We start from the raw sequence: 16,042 nt of genomic DNA, 5'->3' as shown, positions 1-16,042 counted from the left end.
GAAACGCCAATATTCCTTACAAAGGAAGCATTTTTATTACCAAAAAAAACATAGCAAAATAAATGGCATTTACGGAAGAGAACTTAAGAAAGGTCATTTAAAGCCATAGATATCTTTTGTACACTTTTTTTCTGAAACTGCTTAAGGCAGTTTTGCACTTTGCAGTTTCGGAGTTCCGGAAACCGACGAACGAAAGCATTGAAACCCCTTGAATGTATCTATCACCATTTATATTGTAACTGTTATTATAGTCAACGGTCAACCAGCCAGTGTGGTGAGAATTGTGTGAACTTAACCTGTGATTTAACTATGATTAGGTTAAGGTAAGGGTTAAAGGAGTCTAGAGAGTTATGATTGAGATAATAGGGACGCCAGGGCGCCCTGACATAAGTCATGATTGAACGACACCTCTATAAAAGGCCTTCTCTCTTCACCACTGTACTGGAAAGCTGAAAGCGTTCTCCAAATTCTCCATTCCTCTCTCTCTTTTCCCTGATTCCCTCTCTAAAGTCTTACTCCTCTTCTGTGTGGTTTCTTTCTCAGATTTCAAACCCTAAACTTAACTCTTTTGGTGGAACTAAAAATCTGAAGAAGAAGAAGAAGAAGAACCAGAACGGAAGAAAAGATGATGGTTGAGAAGGAAGATTTAGGGTTGAGCTTGAGCTTGAGCACTTCGGATAGTCGACATCCGTTGCAGCTAAATCTCATGCTTTCCTCTGTTTCGTCTTCGACTCCTCCTCCGTTCATGCTTCAGAAGAATTCCTGGAATGAGGCGTTTGCATCTTCAGGTAATGTTTATCCATGGATTCTTTCTATTTCACTCCTTCGTTTCAATTTTTTTTTTCTTGTAGGAACGTTAGATCCGTTTAACACTTCAGTTTTGGAATCTTAGATCTGGTGTGGCACATGTGATTTTCTCCTTTGTGTTTGTTCTCACAGTCGCACAGATCTCTGGATTCAACTTCCATTCTGTAATTGGTTTTTCTAATCTTCAATCTTAATGTTACATGCAAAGAGCCTCTGCTTCAAATATTCTACCTTTTCCTCATGTTTTCTCCCTTTTTGTTTTAATCTTTACCAAATGAAAAAGTGAGCTTTAAGTCGTTCGTCGCCTTTCCAAAGCCGATGCGTAGTAATCAGAACACAAATCCCCTGTTTTCTTTCCCACTTTCCTTGCTTATCAGATCTATGACCTAAACCGATTCTGGTTTATTTAGTTTTTCTCTTTAATAGTCTTCAATCCTGGAGATCTATTGGATATAAACTTGGCTTCGATGTCCTTTAACCTTGTTTTCTGTTTCTTATTTTCCAGATCGCAACTTAGAAATCTACAGGGGAGATACAAGATCGTTCCTTAAAGGAATTGATGTGAACCGGTTGCCATCAACTGCCGAGTGCGAAGAAGAAACCGGTGTCTCCTCTCCGAACAGCACGATATCGAGCTTGAGCGGAAAGCGAAGTGAGAGGGATACAAACGGAGACGAGCTTGAGATTGAAAGAGCCTGTTCGCGTGGAATCAGTGACGAAGAAGACGGCGACGGATCCAGGAAGAAACTCAGACTGTCCAAGGATCAATCCGCTATTCTCGAAGAAAGTTTCAAAGAACACAACACCCTCAACCCCGTATGTATAAATAGTCGTTCCCCTGTTTAGCAGCATATATAGCTTCTCTTTCAGTTGCGGAGAAAAAGTATTTGGCCGTCTTTAACATTTATTCTATTTGGTATTAACAGAAGCAAAAGCTTGCGTTGGCGAAGCAACTGAACCTTAGACCTCGACAGGTGGAAGTTTGGTTCCAGAACAGGAGAGCAAGGTGAGATACGTCTCTGATTGATGAGTTGAGCTCATAGTGTTTATTCTTGGAAGAAGAAGAAGAAGAAAAAGAAGAAATCTTCAAAATAGCTCAAGTATTAACGTGTTTTATGTAAAATTAATTTACAGGACCAAGTTGAAGCAGACTGAGGTGGACTGCGAGTTCTTGAAGAGATGCTGTGAGAACTTAACAGAGGAGAACAGGAGGTTACAGAAGGAGGTACAAGAGCTAAGGGCACTTAAGCTATCCCCGCAGTTCTACATGCACATGACCCCACCCACCACCCTCACAATGTGCCCCTCATGCGAGCGTGTCGCCGTGTCATCGACGTCCTCTGCTGCAGCTTCGGCTGCGGGAGCAACTGCACCACCGTCGACTCCTCTCAACAGCCATCGATTACTCCGCTCCACCATCGCCCCATCCCCATCAACCCATGGACTTCATCTCCGATCCAGCACCAACACCACCACCACCACCACCACCACCACCACCGACCCTTCCATACCCCTGCTCCTTGGTAGTAATTAGTTTCCAAAGGTAAGGGCATTTCGGTCATGTAGGAATCATCAGTTTGAAACTTGGTAACCGTAGGGGTCGGAACTCTGTCGGGGAGTTGGGGATATTTGTACGGAAGAGGAGGAAGCAGTTTTATTCGCATACTCGCTCTTTTGACTTGAAAAATCAACCCAAAAAATTTGTGTTGTTGGGGAAAAAGTGGTGTAGGGATTATTAGGTGAAAACTGTTAATTAAAGAGTTAAAAAGGCATGAATGAATGAATATATACGAAAGATGATTCGATCGTCCCTTTAAGTCAATTCTGTGGTTTATTGTCGTTCGGGTAGGGGAAAATTATGTCAAAGCGGTTTAAATTTCTGTTGATAATATGTTGTAGGGTTTGTAAAGTTGTTCATCTTAAACACTGTTGTTTTTCTAATCCAAAAATTAAGTAAAACTATATATAGTAGTAGTTACCTATATGAAAATGGTTACTAAGAATTTCCCTTTATATATAATATAATATGTTCTATAAATTAGATTTTTTTTTTTTTTTTTTGGGGGTAAAAGTTCTATGATTAGATTAGTGGTAGACATATCTCGGGTTTTAATAAGACAGGAAATTTAATTATTTCTTATGTACTCTTCAAGTAACTCCAGCTGTTCGGAAGGAAGAGACTCAGATACTTTAAAAAATTGGTTTTGGTGGAGTGAGGTTTTAAGTCCACATAATCACAACTTGTAAAGGGGGAGAAACTACTGGGAATAAAATGATGTAAGAGCGGAATTACTATTAAGTATTAACTCATGGAACCAAAGAGGTATCAGTATCGGATTCGATGGATTGGCCGGATCCTATGGTTTATTGGTCCTCGAGGTCAATATCGACACTTGGTCAATACTGGATTGATTATCGCTATTGCATCAAGAATAAATTGTCCGATCCAAGACAATACCGGCCAATCCGGATCAATATCAATACAGACCGATAAAGATCCTGAAAAATTGATATCTCAATCCCAGCTATAACTTTGTGTTCTACCTATTAAGCAAGAGTAAGGCAAACATCCCTGAGCGCTAAAAGGTAGCATGAGTTAGGTTTACATCATAATATCAGATTTCGTTTGGATATTTATCCAAACTTGTTAAGAGTAAAGACAATTAGGTCTTCATCCATGGTTCTTAATCTCGGGATTGGTCTCAGGGTCGGTCAAGAGCCTCGAGGCTGAAATTGATCTGATACTAATCAAGATCAACCAAAATCAGTCCAGATCGGATAGATTTACCTCTTATTTTTTTTTTTTTAAATAAAAATTGGTTTTTATTATTTTTTCATCCTTCTTTTGACTATACCATTGGGTTAGTATAAGATTCATCAAGATTCATGATCGGCCTCGATCGATACTAATCCAATTCAATTAATATATGCCGATCTTATTCGAGATTACAAACCTTGAAACACTAGAAGCTTATAGAAACTAGAATCAAATCGAAATCAATTAATAAAAATGAAAATAAAAAAATTAATATTGTCACATGGCAGCTCAAATGAGGCCTAAATTAGGCAGGATTCACCCTCCCTCCCCTATTTATTGTGTCAATTTTGATCTCAATTAGTCTCTTCTGCAATGCTAAAACAAAAGAAAATAGTGGAAAAACACAAAACAAATAATAATTCAAAATATACAAGAAAAAAAAATGCAATCCAATTCAGGGTCATTGGATTTTAAAACATAGCTGGCCGGTACATGATTTACGTTTCTCATTAAGCAGTTCACAACAACAACATAGCCTTATCCCAATTAAATGGGACCGGTTACATGGATCCTTGCTCTCTAAACAGTTCTATTCAAAGTCATAGGTTGTAGAAGGCCTAGGCTAAGCATGTCTTTCTTCATCACCTCTATTTGGGTTATTTTAGGATTGCAACTAGCTCTTTTAGATCTTTTAATTTGAATCAAATCACTCCTCTGAACTAGAACAGCCAAAGGCCTCTATTGAATATGGTCATATCACCTCAAACAACTTTCTCATATCTTATGATGAATCGCAGCTATTCCCAACTCAGCTCTAATGTGGACATTCCTTATGTTTTTCCTAATTGTGTTACACATCCATATAAACATCCTTATCTCCGTTGCATTAGTTTAATTATATGCTGCTTCTTAACTGCCTAACATTCCACACCATACATTATAGCTAGTTGTATGATAGTCCTATAAAATTTTCCTTTAAGCTTTAAAAGAATACGCCACAGATCACACAACACTCTGGACACATCTCTCCACTTTAACCAACCTATTTTAATTCTCTAAACAACATAATCCTCGAGATCACCTTTTTTATTAATGCTTGAACCCAGATACCGAAAATAATCAATCACGATCTCCCTCTCCTCAATATCATCTTCATATTTATCTAATTGAAATATACCATGTGGCAGAACGTTGGGACTCTCAAAAATTGCATAAACACTTCCAGTACATGATGGTTCAATGTTCATACTAAAATTTAGTCATATTTATGTATGTAAAAGGATATGTTATCTATGAATCTATCAAAAATGGACTGTTGACAGAACCAACTCTCCAAGTGGGCAAAAAAGATAACAACTCATTAAAAGCAAATATTTTGTTATTTAGCAGTGGAGAAACCTTTTTCCCTTACCATATGAGCAGCAGCAGATTATTTCAGTTAATTGATTGATTCCGATATGGATGGGAGTGTCTACAGAAATGAATGAGAAAAGCTCTGTTACCAGCCTATGCCTCTCACATGGTGGGTGGGTGGTATATCTCTGTTTTAGTAATGGAGAGGAACCCTATATAAATAGCTAGCCTATCACATGGTGGGTCTTTGTATTCAAAGGCATGTGCTATGTCTTGTTTAAACAGGAAAAGCTGCAACTCATCTCTCAGCCCCAGTTCATCATGTCCAATTTAATTCCCTTTTTTTTTTTATAAAAAATTTGTAGATTTTATTGAACAGTTGCTGTTGTTCTTTCCTTGGGACTTTTTCCACCTTTGGTCGGTTCCCTCTTTGTAAAAACCTGAAGAGCTAAAAGGAAGATTCTGTCTTTAAGTACCCTTTTAGAATGATAGACCAGCCCCAGTAGGTACTACTAGGTAGGCAGTAGCTACTATTCAGAAAAGCTTTCTTAAATCCCAATTTCCAATATATTTGTTGTTCTGCTTTTATGCCAACCATAGTAAAATAGGGTATCTATGGATGCCCATCTATTTGTATCACATAGCATAGGGCTGAGATTTTACAAGGAATAAAGCTTCAAAAGTCAGTTGTTCACATGTCAAGTTTTCATTTCAATAAAATTTTTTTTTTTTTTTAAATAATTTTTTCAATGCTCATTCCTAAAGAGAGAATTTTCTTTACATTTTTTCTTCTTCCTCCTCAAGCAATGATGATTAGTAATATAAGTCCATAAGAGAGAATTTCCCAATGTTCATTTTTCACATTCACCTCCGAGGGTCACTCCTGTGACCTGCAAGTATCAAACACGAGTGAAGATCTTGAAATGATATTCTATATCAAACATGGAAGTGAAGATCCTGAAATGATAATCTATCTATATACAACCCACTTTCCTTGCTTTATTTGAAAACTCAGTTACTGGAAATCAGATGACTGACCCCATTTAGTTGAGATAAGACTAAATTGAGTCATCAAAAAGTCTGATCTGGCTCTACCCGTCTACCGAGTCTACCAATGTTTATATGGCCAAATCCTCACCCGTATTAGATTATGATCATTCTATGTATCAGGGTGATATCATAGGCTCGATCTGATCCCAATACTTAGTGGTATGAAAAACCTAAGGTCAGGTTTACCCTAAAAACAAAAAAGAGAACAAAAGCCCAGAGTACACCGTACCAGCAGCACCTGTCGAAAGAAAAGATGCAAATATCCAATGAGTCCAAGATCCAAGGTGATGATTATGATATTGGTCCAGTATGTTGGTGCAGGAAATCTACTGATGCTAGCTAGGGATAACATCCATCAACCAATCTTTCACCTTTCCTTACAAAACCACAAAGTACCAACCATCATAGGACTACAGGAACTTAAACAGACTTACTAATCACACACTTCAATTCCTCAAGGAAGCTGTGGTAGGCAGGGTAGTACGAAACCAATAATCCCAAGAAACAAATGTCCAGTAGAGGAAAGATACAAGACAGAGTGATGGGTCAATAATATTGATGAGCTGAATTATTGGATCCGACAGCATCTTTGATCATGGTAGGAAGCTGTCCGATTCAACCCTCATGTCACTATCACCTTTTCATTGATGAGCTCCAAAGGTGATGAGATATCAAACAGGGTGAAATCTAAATCCACTGTTACTCAGATCTCTAAAAATGAATTGGTGTGACCCACTAAAATATGTATAATGTTTTGATCTCACTACTACTGGCCTCCTTACTCTTCTTCTTCTGCAGGGTTGATGTGGGACTACTAGACCTGGGAGTTCAGTCCAAAATATAAATTCTCAAACAGAAAATGTTTTATTGAAATTATTTCTACAAAATCATCAACCTTCAGACTGCAGCCTATTTGACACAAATAGATGAAAGTTGTATGTAAAAGATAGGATAAATAGCTACAAATGTTTTCTTATCTACACTGTGTTTAACAATGCTGAAGCTCATTTAAGTATCAAACTATGTTGATGGTGTCAGAAAGGGCACGCAATATGCAACCCAACCCAGCTCTCTCAGTCAGCTTTTCATGAATCCGGAGGCACTGATCACATGTTGGACGATCACCGGTAGCCAAACCTCTATACAAGTACCTACATAAAATGATAGGAAATAGTTACTTTGCATTAAGTAATTACAGTTCACAAGACAAGCAACCATCATTAAATTAAAAATAATGATGGAAGACAAATGGTGTAGCTACACCTAAGTAGTTGGGTATAAGTCTTATACTTGTTGAATTTAGAAGAAGCAACCATCAAACTATGAGAGGGCGAGCCTTGGTGCAATGGTAAGGTTGCTCCATTGTGACCAAGTGGTCACAGGTTTGAGTCTGGAAACAGCCTCTGCGAAAGCAGGGGTAAGGTTGTGTAGTAGTAGTTGCTATTTTAGTAGTTGTTTCTATCTTGTAATGTCTCTGTAAGTTAGATCTTAGATTAAAGAATAGTTTCGATTTTAATATTGTATTATCTTGTAATTTGTAGAGGGCTTCTCCACATAAGGGGGGACTCCTAGTTGCTGTTATTAGTAAAAAGGAGGGCTGCTATTACACCCCACAATTTTGAAGTTGAAAAAGTAAGATTGGCTTGAGTGCTGTGAGCAAGGTTTCAGAAGACGAATCGAATCGGTCAGTGCTGATTCTGATCTGAATCGGCCGGAATCAGCCAGAATCGGCTGAAAATAGAGTAAAATTGGCCGGAATTGACTGGACTGTCACAATCGAGACCAATCTGAATCGGCCAATTCACCGATCCGATTCCCGATTTTTATAACCGTGGCTGTGAGAGAGGTGGGGGTTGGAGGCCCTATCGGGTAGTGAGAGACAGTCTATACCCCTGGTAGTACAGAATACTGTCCTCCCACTGTGACACAATAGAGAATCAGAACCCGGTTCTAAAACAGAACTAGACCTCGAACAAAATGGGGCAGACCAATCAAATGTCAAAAGGTCCAGTCAACAGGTACCCTGGTCAGGTTACCGGGTCGACCCAACGGCTCATGTGCATGCCTTGCCGGCACACGTTAGCACACCAGAAATGTACAGTTTGGTTTTATGTCAGGAATATCCATACTATGAATTTATATGAGAGGGTTATCCATAAAACTATTGTCTCATAATATGAAGTTATGTGAGGATTATTGAAACCCACCTGAGAAAAGAAACTACTATTTCGGGTAACCAATTTGGTTTTATGCCAAGAAGATCCATGATGGAAGCTATTTTCTTACTTAAGAGGCTCATGGAAAGATTTAGAGACTGCAAGAAGGATCTCCATATGGTTTTTATGGACCTAGAAAAAACATATGACAAAGTCCCTAGGGAGTTAATCTGGCATATACTAAAGAAGAGAAAAGTTTCAAGCAAAATCCATGGACAAAATTAAAGATATTGTATGATGGTGTGGTGACTAGCGTAAGAATTTTGGGGGGTCTCCCATTACAATTGGGTTACATCAAGTATCCGCTTTAAGCCCTTATTCATTTACGCTTATCATGGATGATTTAACCAGAGACATATAAGATGAGGTTCCTTGGTGTATGTTTTTTGTTGATGATTATGTCTTGGTGGAAGAGACGAGCAGGGATTAACGCCAAGTTAGAGTTACGGAAATCAACCTTGAAATCAAAAGGTCTTAAGATAAGTAGATCAAAGACAAAGTATTTGGTGTGTAACTTTACTTGCACTAGGACGGTTAATGAGGTGGTGAATATTGAGGAGAGGGAGAATCCACAAAGTGATTATTTTAGGTATATAGGCTCAATCATAAATAAAGAATGTGATATAGAGGATGATATTGCTCATAGAATTACAATATGAAGGATGAAATGGAGAGGTGCGTCCTCCGGATGATATTGCTCATAGAATTACAATATGATGGATGAAATGGAGAGGTGCGTCCATCTTATGAGTAGATGATCTGTTATTAATTTGGAGTTGAACTGCAGTGTTGATGCGTGGAAATTGTTAGTGCCTAATTCTGAACTCTTAGTTACAATTTCAATAGCTCTATAATATCTCCAAATCCAACAATGGATTTGAGCCATACTTTGAGAGGGAAGGACTTGAGGAGACCTAGTTATCTTATTAATTTGGGGCTGAACACACTTGTCATTTGGGAGATATCATCAGTTTATTTTGCTGGTTCTGTCCATATGGGATTCTGCCTATGGGAGGATTCTGAAACCTGCTAAGATGTTAGCTTAAATCCACCACCTGTTGTCCTAAACTTGACCAATCCAGGCCAAGGTACTAAAACTCGGGTCTCGGTACCAACTCGACTCTTGGAAAAACCGAGACGAGTCGAGATCTCGCCGAGTTGGTGCATTTTTTTTTTTCAACTCGAAGCCTCAACTTTGGGTCAACCCGAGATCTAGACCCGAGATCCGAGATCTCGCCGAGATATGTCGAGTTTTGTCCAATTAGGTAAGGTATTTAAGTGGTAGGTGGGTTAAAGTAATGGGTCGAAACCGAGATCTAACCAAGATCCAACCGAGATCCGAGATCTCGCCGAGATATTGCACTTTTGAGACTCGAGGCAGTCTCGTCTCGGCTTTTCCAAAAACCAAGAAACTCGGCGAGATCTCGGGAGTTCTCGAACTATGATCCAGGCAAGTATCGGCCGAGTTGCTTAGGGATTGGCATAGACAATCTGATACCCAAGTACTAAATCCTTGACTGGCATCCACCCTCCTATCTGGTTCCATGCACATCATACAAATAACTAAGTCACCATGACCTGGGATTGAATCCCGCCTTCACATGGGGGATTGGCTAGGGGAGGGGGGGTTGATTCCTAAAATGGAATCCCATCAGACTTGTCATATTCTTTTGGATGAAAGAGACAAATACAGTTATTGATTCATTCAAGGGGGACGGGGGAGGGGGGAGAAAGATAATAACAGATGAGTAAAGAGTAAGTTCATCCAATTGGATTATCCAAACGTACAACATCTGTTGGTGGGACCCAGGTTCCAAACTTCCTCAGTCTATGCAACAAAGAATGAATAGGCAAGAAAGGATACATTCGTTATGCTATGAGGTGAGTGTGCCTCATCCATATATATTGTGTGGATCGCTCTATTACATAACTATATGTAAGAAAGATTATACATATAAATATATAAAGATGCACATTTGAATCTAAGCAGAAGAATTCCAGACAAGAAAACAGTTCTTTGAATACCATATTCATTTCGATGTGTTAAATAAGAAACTGCAAAAGCATATTCTCGAACATGGAACTTCAGTATATCCATGTTCCCGAGCCAAAGACCAAACCTGCAGGTTCAGTCCTTGCTTGCTTCTAAATAGGACTTCAACCTCGACATGCAATTTTAACATTCCTCAGTGAAGCCCTCGGTGCATTCTTAAATCTCAGACCCAAACACAATGCAGATTCAAAAATTGACTTCTGTCCTTATGGGTTGTCAATCAAGTCACGTTGGATCAGATCAAAATCTATCCAAAATGGCTGAAATAAGAGCATCATTTGGTCCTAGAGCACAGATAACTGGATCCATATCACATCGTCAGACCATGAATACAAAGAAGCTTCTTGAAAGACCCTCAACTTCTTTTCTCTATTAGCTTCTTAAATGAGTATCAACCTTCCTTTACCATAAGTTTCTACAAATATTATGATCTACCTCTCTTCACTATTAGAAGAAGAAGTTATGCAGACTGTCCTCGATGGGGATACCAAACATAAGTCTATTATTAGGCCTCCATTGAAGCTAGACCCAGATCAACCTTGTTTGCAGAATACTGCACCATATTTAATATAGACTATTTAAGCACTAAATATTTAAGAATTCTTTCATAATGTGAGTCACTTACTAAATTAACCATACCCTCCCTTGATGGAAAGAGATGGATTTTTATTAAATCATTTCACAAGATGGTTTTCATTAAATCATTTCTGAGTACTTGGCCAAAAATATCAACAAATAAGACATGGATTTTATAAAATATTATAAAATTGAAGACAATATGTCTCATGTAAATTACTTAGAGCTTCTCTTTTAAAGGGCATCGTCATACTCTGTTTTGGTTACTTGAAGGGAAGTAGTAGTGATCCATTGTTTCTTTTGTCATGTAGACCAAGTGAGTTTAAACTTTTCCAAGGGAGATCAATTACTTTCAAATATTTGGGAAAGGATGTCTCAACTATACTTCATCCATTTTTAACCACTCTCAATAGCAAATCATTATCTCATTGACTACAAAATTTTCTAATGCCTGTTTGAGTTATGGTAGAAATCAATTTCCTTGAACTCAGAAAAATTAGCAACTATAATTAAAAGATAGCTCCATTCATGAGTAAACATTAATAAGATAAAACCCATCTACGCAAATCAATTTGAAGCTTAGAGGGCCATGGCAGGTTATGGCAGGTTTCCTGAAGATGGGTGGAGCATTCCCAACATGCAAGGGAGAAAGAAAACCCGAATTCTCTCAGTAGTCTTGTGCTAGACCATAGGGCTTGATGCCCAGGAAACTTAAGAAGAACCTAAAATTTAAAGAACAAATCCAAAAGAAGAAGCCCCCAATAAATCACTTTTGATAAGCTAAAACTCAGGTTAATCCAGAAATTCAGGATTAACACAGTTTGTAGAGCAAACAAACCAACACTAGGGTTTGTTCTAAAGTATTGAAGAAGGTGAACTAGCAGAATAATGGACCTTAGTTCCATTATCAACTCTTGGGTTTGTTGATAAGAAATCACTTTTGATAAGCTAAAACTCAGGTTAATCCAGAAATTCAGGATTAACAGAGTTTGTAGAGCAACCAAACCAACACTAGGGTTTGTTCTAAAGTAAAGTAAGAGGAAGGTGAACTAGCAGAATAATGGACCTTAGTTCCACTGAATTTCACATGAATGAATAACTATCAGAATGACCAAACAGTTACGAGTTCCTTGTACAAGGGCTAGGTCTAGTCTCAAAGGGACATAAATGCATAGCAGAATATGTACATCTTTGGATCTTCTTCCCTGTGGACTTGCTTGGCTAGGGTTTTGTTCAAGTATCTGAGATTCAAATAATTCTCTCCATTCCTTCCCTTATATGGAAAGAATCAGATAGGGATATTGCCACTATGCTCCCCTTTCCCATTGTCAAGTTGGGTCTCCTAGACCAGTTAGCATCTTACACATAGACAACAGCCATCCCCAGGGAGCCTACCATAAAGAAATTTTCATGTAGGAGAACTTAGAAGAATATAGTGTCAATAATCCTGCATTTAGGGCTTTCCAAAACATCGATACAAATTGTCCAATAAGGTTAAAATTTTTGTAGGCTAAAAGGACAGATCTGGGACTGAAGAATTCAGGTCAGTTTTCGACTAAAATAAACGATCTAGATTATTTTGATTGTTTTGTGGGATGGTCAAACAGCTTTGAAAGCCAGACATCAGCGGTTTTTAAAATGACGGGGCTATTAAGACCACGAGTGGATTGGTTGAGTGACTAGACTTAGACACTCTTAGATTTAATAGAGTGAGTGATATCTGAAAACACAGCTTACAATTATAAAACAATAGGTCAATATGTGAGAAAACTAGATTTCTAAATCTGTTTGTTTTCAGGTAAAAACCGCATAAAAGGGAAAATTTCAAGCAAAATCCAAACTTCTTGTACTCATTTTACCAGCAAAATTTCCTTCTACATGGTTTTCACCTGGAAAAAAATGGAGACAAACTGTAATAAGGATTTTAGATTTGGGCTCTGGCCCTCAGGTTTATTAGGTATTTAAAAGCTAACATCAGAGCTGAATTTAGTTCACTTTATCTAAAAATACTAGACAAAAACTACATCTTAGCAATCCACCTTACCATTTTCTTTTTCCTTCTTGTTTTCCTTTTTCTTTTCTTTTATCTTTGGGGCAGGAAGGTGTATCATGTAACTCACCACTGGGGTTCATGGGACATGGGAAAGTTACATGTCATGCTGGAGATTTAAGGACTTGCATGCTCTAAAGCTTAAAACCAGTAAATAATTTAACATGGTACATCATTATAGACAACTAAAATACATCTATGCCACTATCAAAGGATCAAGTCACTTTGTGCCACACCTAACAAGCAAGAGAGAGAGAGAGAGAGGGAGAGAGACTAAACCTCTCAAGATTTTCTCATGTACCCCAAGGAGATAGCTCAATTGGCAAGTACCAACATTTCACAATAAAGAGGTCATGAGTTCAACTCACTTTGGGGCCTACCTATCAAAAAAAAGTCTCCTCTACTATATGGACTATTCCTCATATTTACCCTTCATAAATAATAATGGCAAGATATCTTTGGAGCTTTCATTATTTAGACACTCTAGATACTTGGTGCTAGCCACTTGGGACTTCGACAGGGTTTTGAGGTACTGTTTTCTTCCTTAAAGAATGCCATTGCAGTGAGAGGGGGCAGGGGAAGAGGTCACATTGTTATTAAACATACTAATGAAGATTAAAGAAGTAGCAATGGACACAGAAACCATTTAATTATTACTTTGTAAGGAATTTCAAGAGAACTGAATAAGTGGTAAAACCGAACAAACTGTGAATGCACCCAACGATCAAACAAGAACACTTCATTGTTAACATGTCCAAAGGTGGGAAATGTAAATTTTGGTGGTGGCACTGATTTTCTAGGTATGTTCTCAAAGCCCTTGGTGACTACTACTGGTCAAAAAAGGGAAGGGGGGGGGGGGGGAGGGTAGGGTAGAAATGTTTTTAAATTAAAGGGGTGGTATCAGATATTGACAACAACAAAACCACTATACGCAGTAGAACCCAAGACATAAGACAATAAAATCTATGTAAAGAAAATAAATAGAAATAGTATATATTAGTGTGCCTAAGTAGAGAATACCAACAGAATATATGATGAATAATGATAATATTATGGTGGCTGAGCATTAAAATTCAGAGAGTTTTAAAAAATTGATAAATAAATAGCAAAGTCAATAGCCCCATACTGTAAAATCCCTACCTAGTTGTACAAATTTTAGAGGTGATCAGACTCGGACTCAAATCATCAACTAAGAACACCTAGTGAACGGACTAGTGCTTGAACTATTGATGACTCACTCGGTCCATGCTCTAGAAGCCTGGGAGACGTTTTGATACACTGCCTTTACCAACCTAAGTTGGAAATAAGACCACATTTTGCCTTTGGTCAAAGGCTGGCATCGCTTTAAATATGTGGAATGATAACAGAGGATTTACCATGCAAGGCAGAATAAATTCACAGGTTGAGAAGTTGATATACATTAGTCTCCAAATATGTACTCAACTACCCTCCCTTGCCCCACAATGTGAATGTGATAACCCAACCTCTCTCGAGATAAAACTATAAACAGATGACTACCAAAAATTCTAATAACTGATCAATACTCAATAAGGGTTCAAGTAATGAAACAAAAAGAATGAGAAAAGAGAAGGCTTACTTCATGAGGATGTCATAGTACTCAGGATCTAATGCAGAGAACATCCCGTCAACGTCTTTTATAGCCATCATAGCACGATGCACCACAATCCAATTCGCAGACTGAAAGAACAATTCAAATTCTCTTCAGTCCAAAATCTAAAACCCAGACTTAAAAAAAAAAAAACAACTTTCGAATTTTAGAAGGAGGGAAATGAAAACATGAATAGAGAGAATTGATACTTTGCATCTTTCATCTTTGGTCTTCGGGGGTGCGCCTTCGAGAGCCGTTTTGAGAGCCTCAACAGGTTTGTACCTGGTGCAAGGATCAATCTAGGGTTTCAGAAAGAGGAAAGAAAGAAACTTATAAGTTTTAACTTCAATAATACCCGGCCTCTGCAACAAAAGAAATACGATGAGAGGTTTATTGAGGGGACAGATAGGGAGGATAGCTAGTGAACATACTGTTTGAGTAAGCTTTCGATCTTTCGTGACTTGTGTTCAATTCTAACGATGATTGCCTCTGTATTGTCTGCCTCCACAAACCCTTCTTGCCTGGCCATTTCCCTCTCTCTCTCTCTCTCTCTCTCTGCGCTTTTATCTTTTCATCTTTTCAGGTGAAAGAAGACCAAGGCCGGAATCGGTGTAAAGCCTAGTAGAAAAACAAGTTGAATCGGTTCGGTCTGAACAGACTGTAATTTGGATTGGTCTAAGGTCAATTCCGAATCAAATCGGCCAATTCTCATTCCATCGATTTCGGATTCCTTGAACCGGAACTCTTAGAGTGCAGCTCAGATTCTTGTATGGGTTAGAGCCGCACAAATGGAATCAGGATGTGAGATCCACCTCTCTTGGATTCCATCTATGCAGCGGCTCAGATTGTACAAGAACCTGAACCAGCCTCGAACTCTCAAGAGGTCAATCAAGAAGTGGAGTGGTTAGGACCAATTGGCTATAACTTTAAAGTGAACTAAAAGGGAACAACTAACGCTTGAGTGATCAAAAAGGGTTTGGATATATAGCTGCCCTTACTCAACCACCTAAGTAGTTATGAGCATTTTATGTCGGTGGTTGGCCTCTAACAATTCAATAATTAGGCAATTTATATGCCTCACTTTAGAGGGTGGATCTTGGCGCAAGAGTACGTAAAGTTGCTCTATTGTGATCAAATGATCACAGGGGTTTGAATCTCTGTATACAATTTTTCAACTAAACGGGGGGACGAGGTTAAGACTGCGTACGCTATGACCCTCCCTCCCGAGACGAGGGACTTTAACATCAATTTATAGAAGAAAAAAAATAAATAAATAAATTGGTTGATATTAGTTACTTCACTTTCACTCAGTCTACTTCCAACCAAACGTAATGAATTAAATTGAATGAAACAACACTCACGATGCTGAGGTTGTAGATCAGTAGATCTTATCTGGAGTGGAGGGAGAATTATTTATTCCCACAAAGGAAATTGGCTATTAATTATGTAGATATGAATGTATGGCTTGGCTTGGCAAGTAATGATCATTAAGGCTCCTCTATTCTTAGGAATCACATTACCAAAACATTAAGACCACACACACAAATATCGTTTTCAAAAATATCTACAT

The 16,042-nt window shown here is 38.3% G+C and overlaps 2 protein-coding genes and 1 long non-coding RNA gene across 3 annotated transcripts; 1 reads left to right on the top strand and 2 right to left on the bottom strand.

Annotated features, from left to right (window-relative positions):
- Positions 1-586: 586 nt before the first annotated feature.
- On the top strand, positions 587-2,341 carry LOC122665966 (homeobox-leucine zipper protein HAT4). Its single transcript, XM_043862086.1, has 4 exons — positions 587-788; positions 1,313-1,623; positions 1,734-1,813; positions 1,942-2,341. Exons 1-4 carry the CDS (start codon positions 626-628, stop codon positions 2,339-2,341), a joined length of 954 nt encoding a protein of 317 aa, XP_043718021.1. The 5' UTR covers positions 587-625.
- A 3,665-nt stretch (positions 2,342-6,006) lies between these two features.
- LOC122664382 lies at positions 6,007-6,634 on the bottom strand. The gene is made up of 3 exons (XR_006333331.1): positions 6,403-6,634; positions 6,176-6,206; positions 6,007-6,138 (listed from the first exon to the last, which is right to left on the bottom strand). It is a non-coding gene; the product is annotated as an uncharacterized LOC122664382 (long non-coding RNA).
- Positions 6,635-6,801: 167 nt separating this feature from the next.
- LOC122664381 (actin-related protein 2/3 complex subunit 5A) lies at positions 6,802-15,075 on the bottom strand. Its single transcript, XM_043860175.1, has 4 exons — positions 14,904-15,075; positions 14,682-14,754; positions 14,461-14,561; positions 6,802-7,119 (listed from the first exon to the last, which is right to left on the bottom strand). Exons 1-4 carry the CDS (start codon positions 14,999-15,001, stop codon positions 6,984-6,986), a joined length of 408 nt encoding a protein of 135 aa, XP_043716110.1. The 5' UTR covers positions 15,002-15,075; the 3' UTR covers positions 6,802-6,983.
- Between the last annotated feature and the right edge of the window lie 967 nt (positions 15,076-16,042).

Source organism: Telopea speciosissima, chromosome 6 (assembly GCF_018873765.1).
Source record: "Telopea speciosissima isolate NSW1024214 ecotype Mountain lineage chromosome 6, Tspe_v1, whole genome shotgun sequence".
NCBI lineage: Eukaryota > Viridiplantae > Streptophyta > Magnoliopsida > Proteales > Proteaceae > Telopea > Telopea speciosissima.
This window is presented reverse-complemented; position numbering and strand designations above follow the sequence as displayed.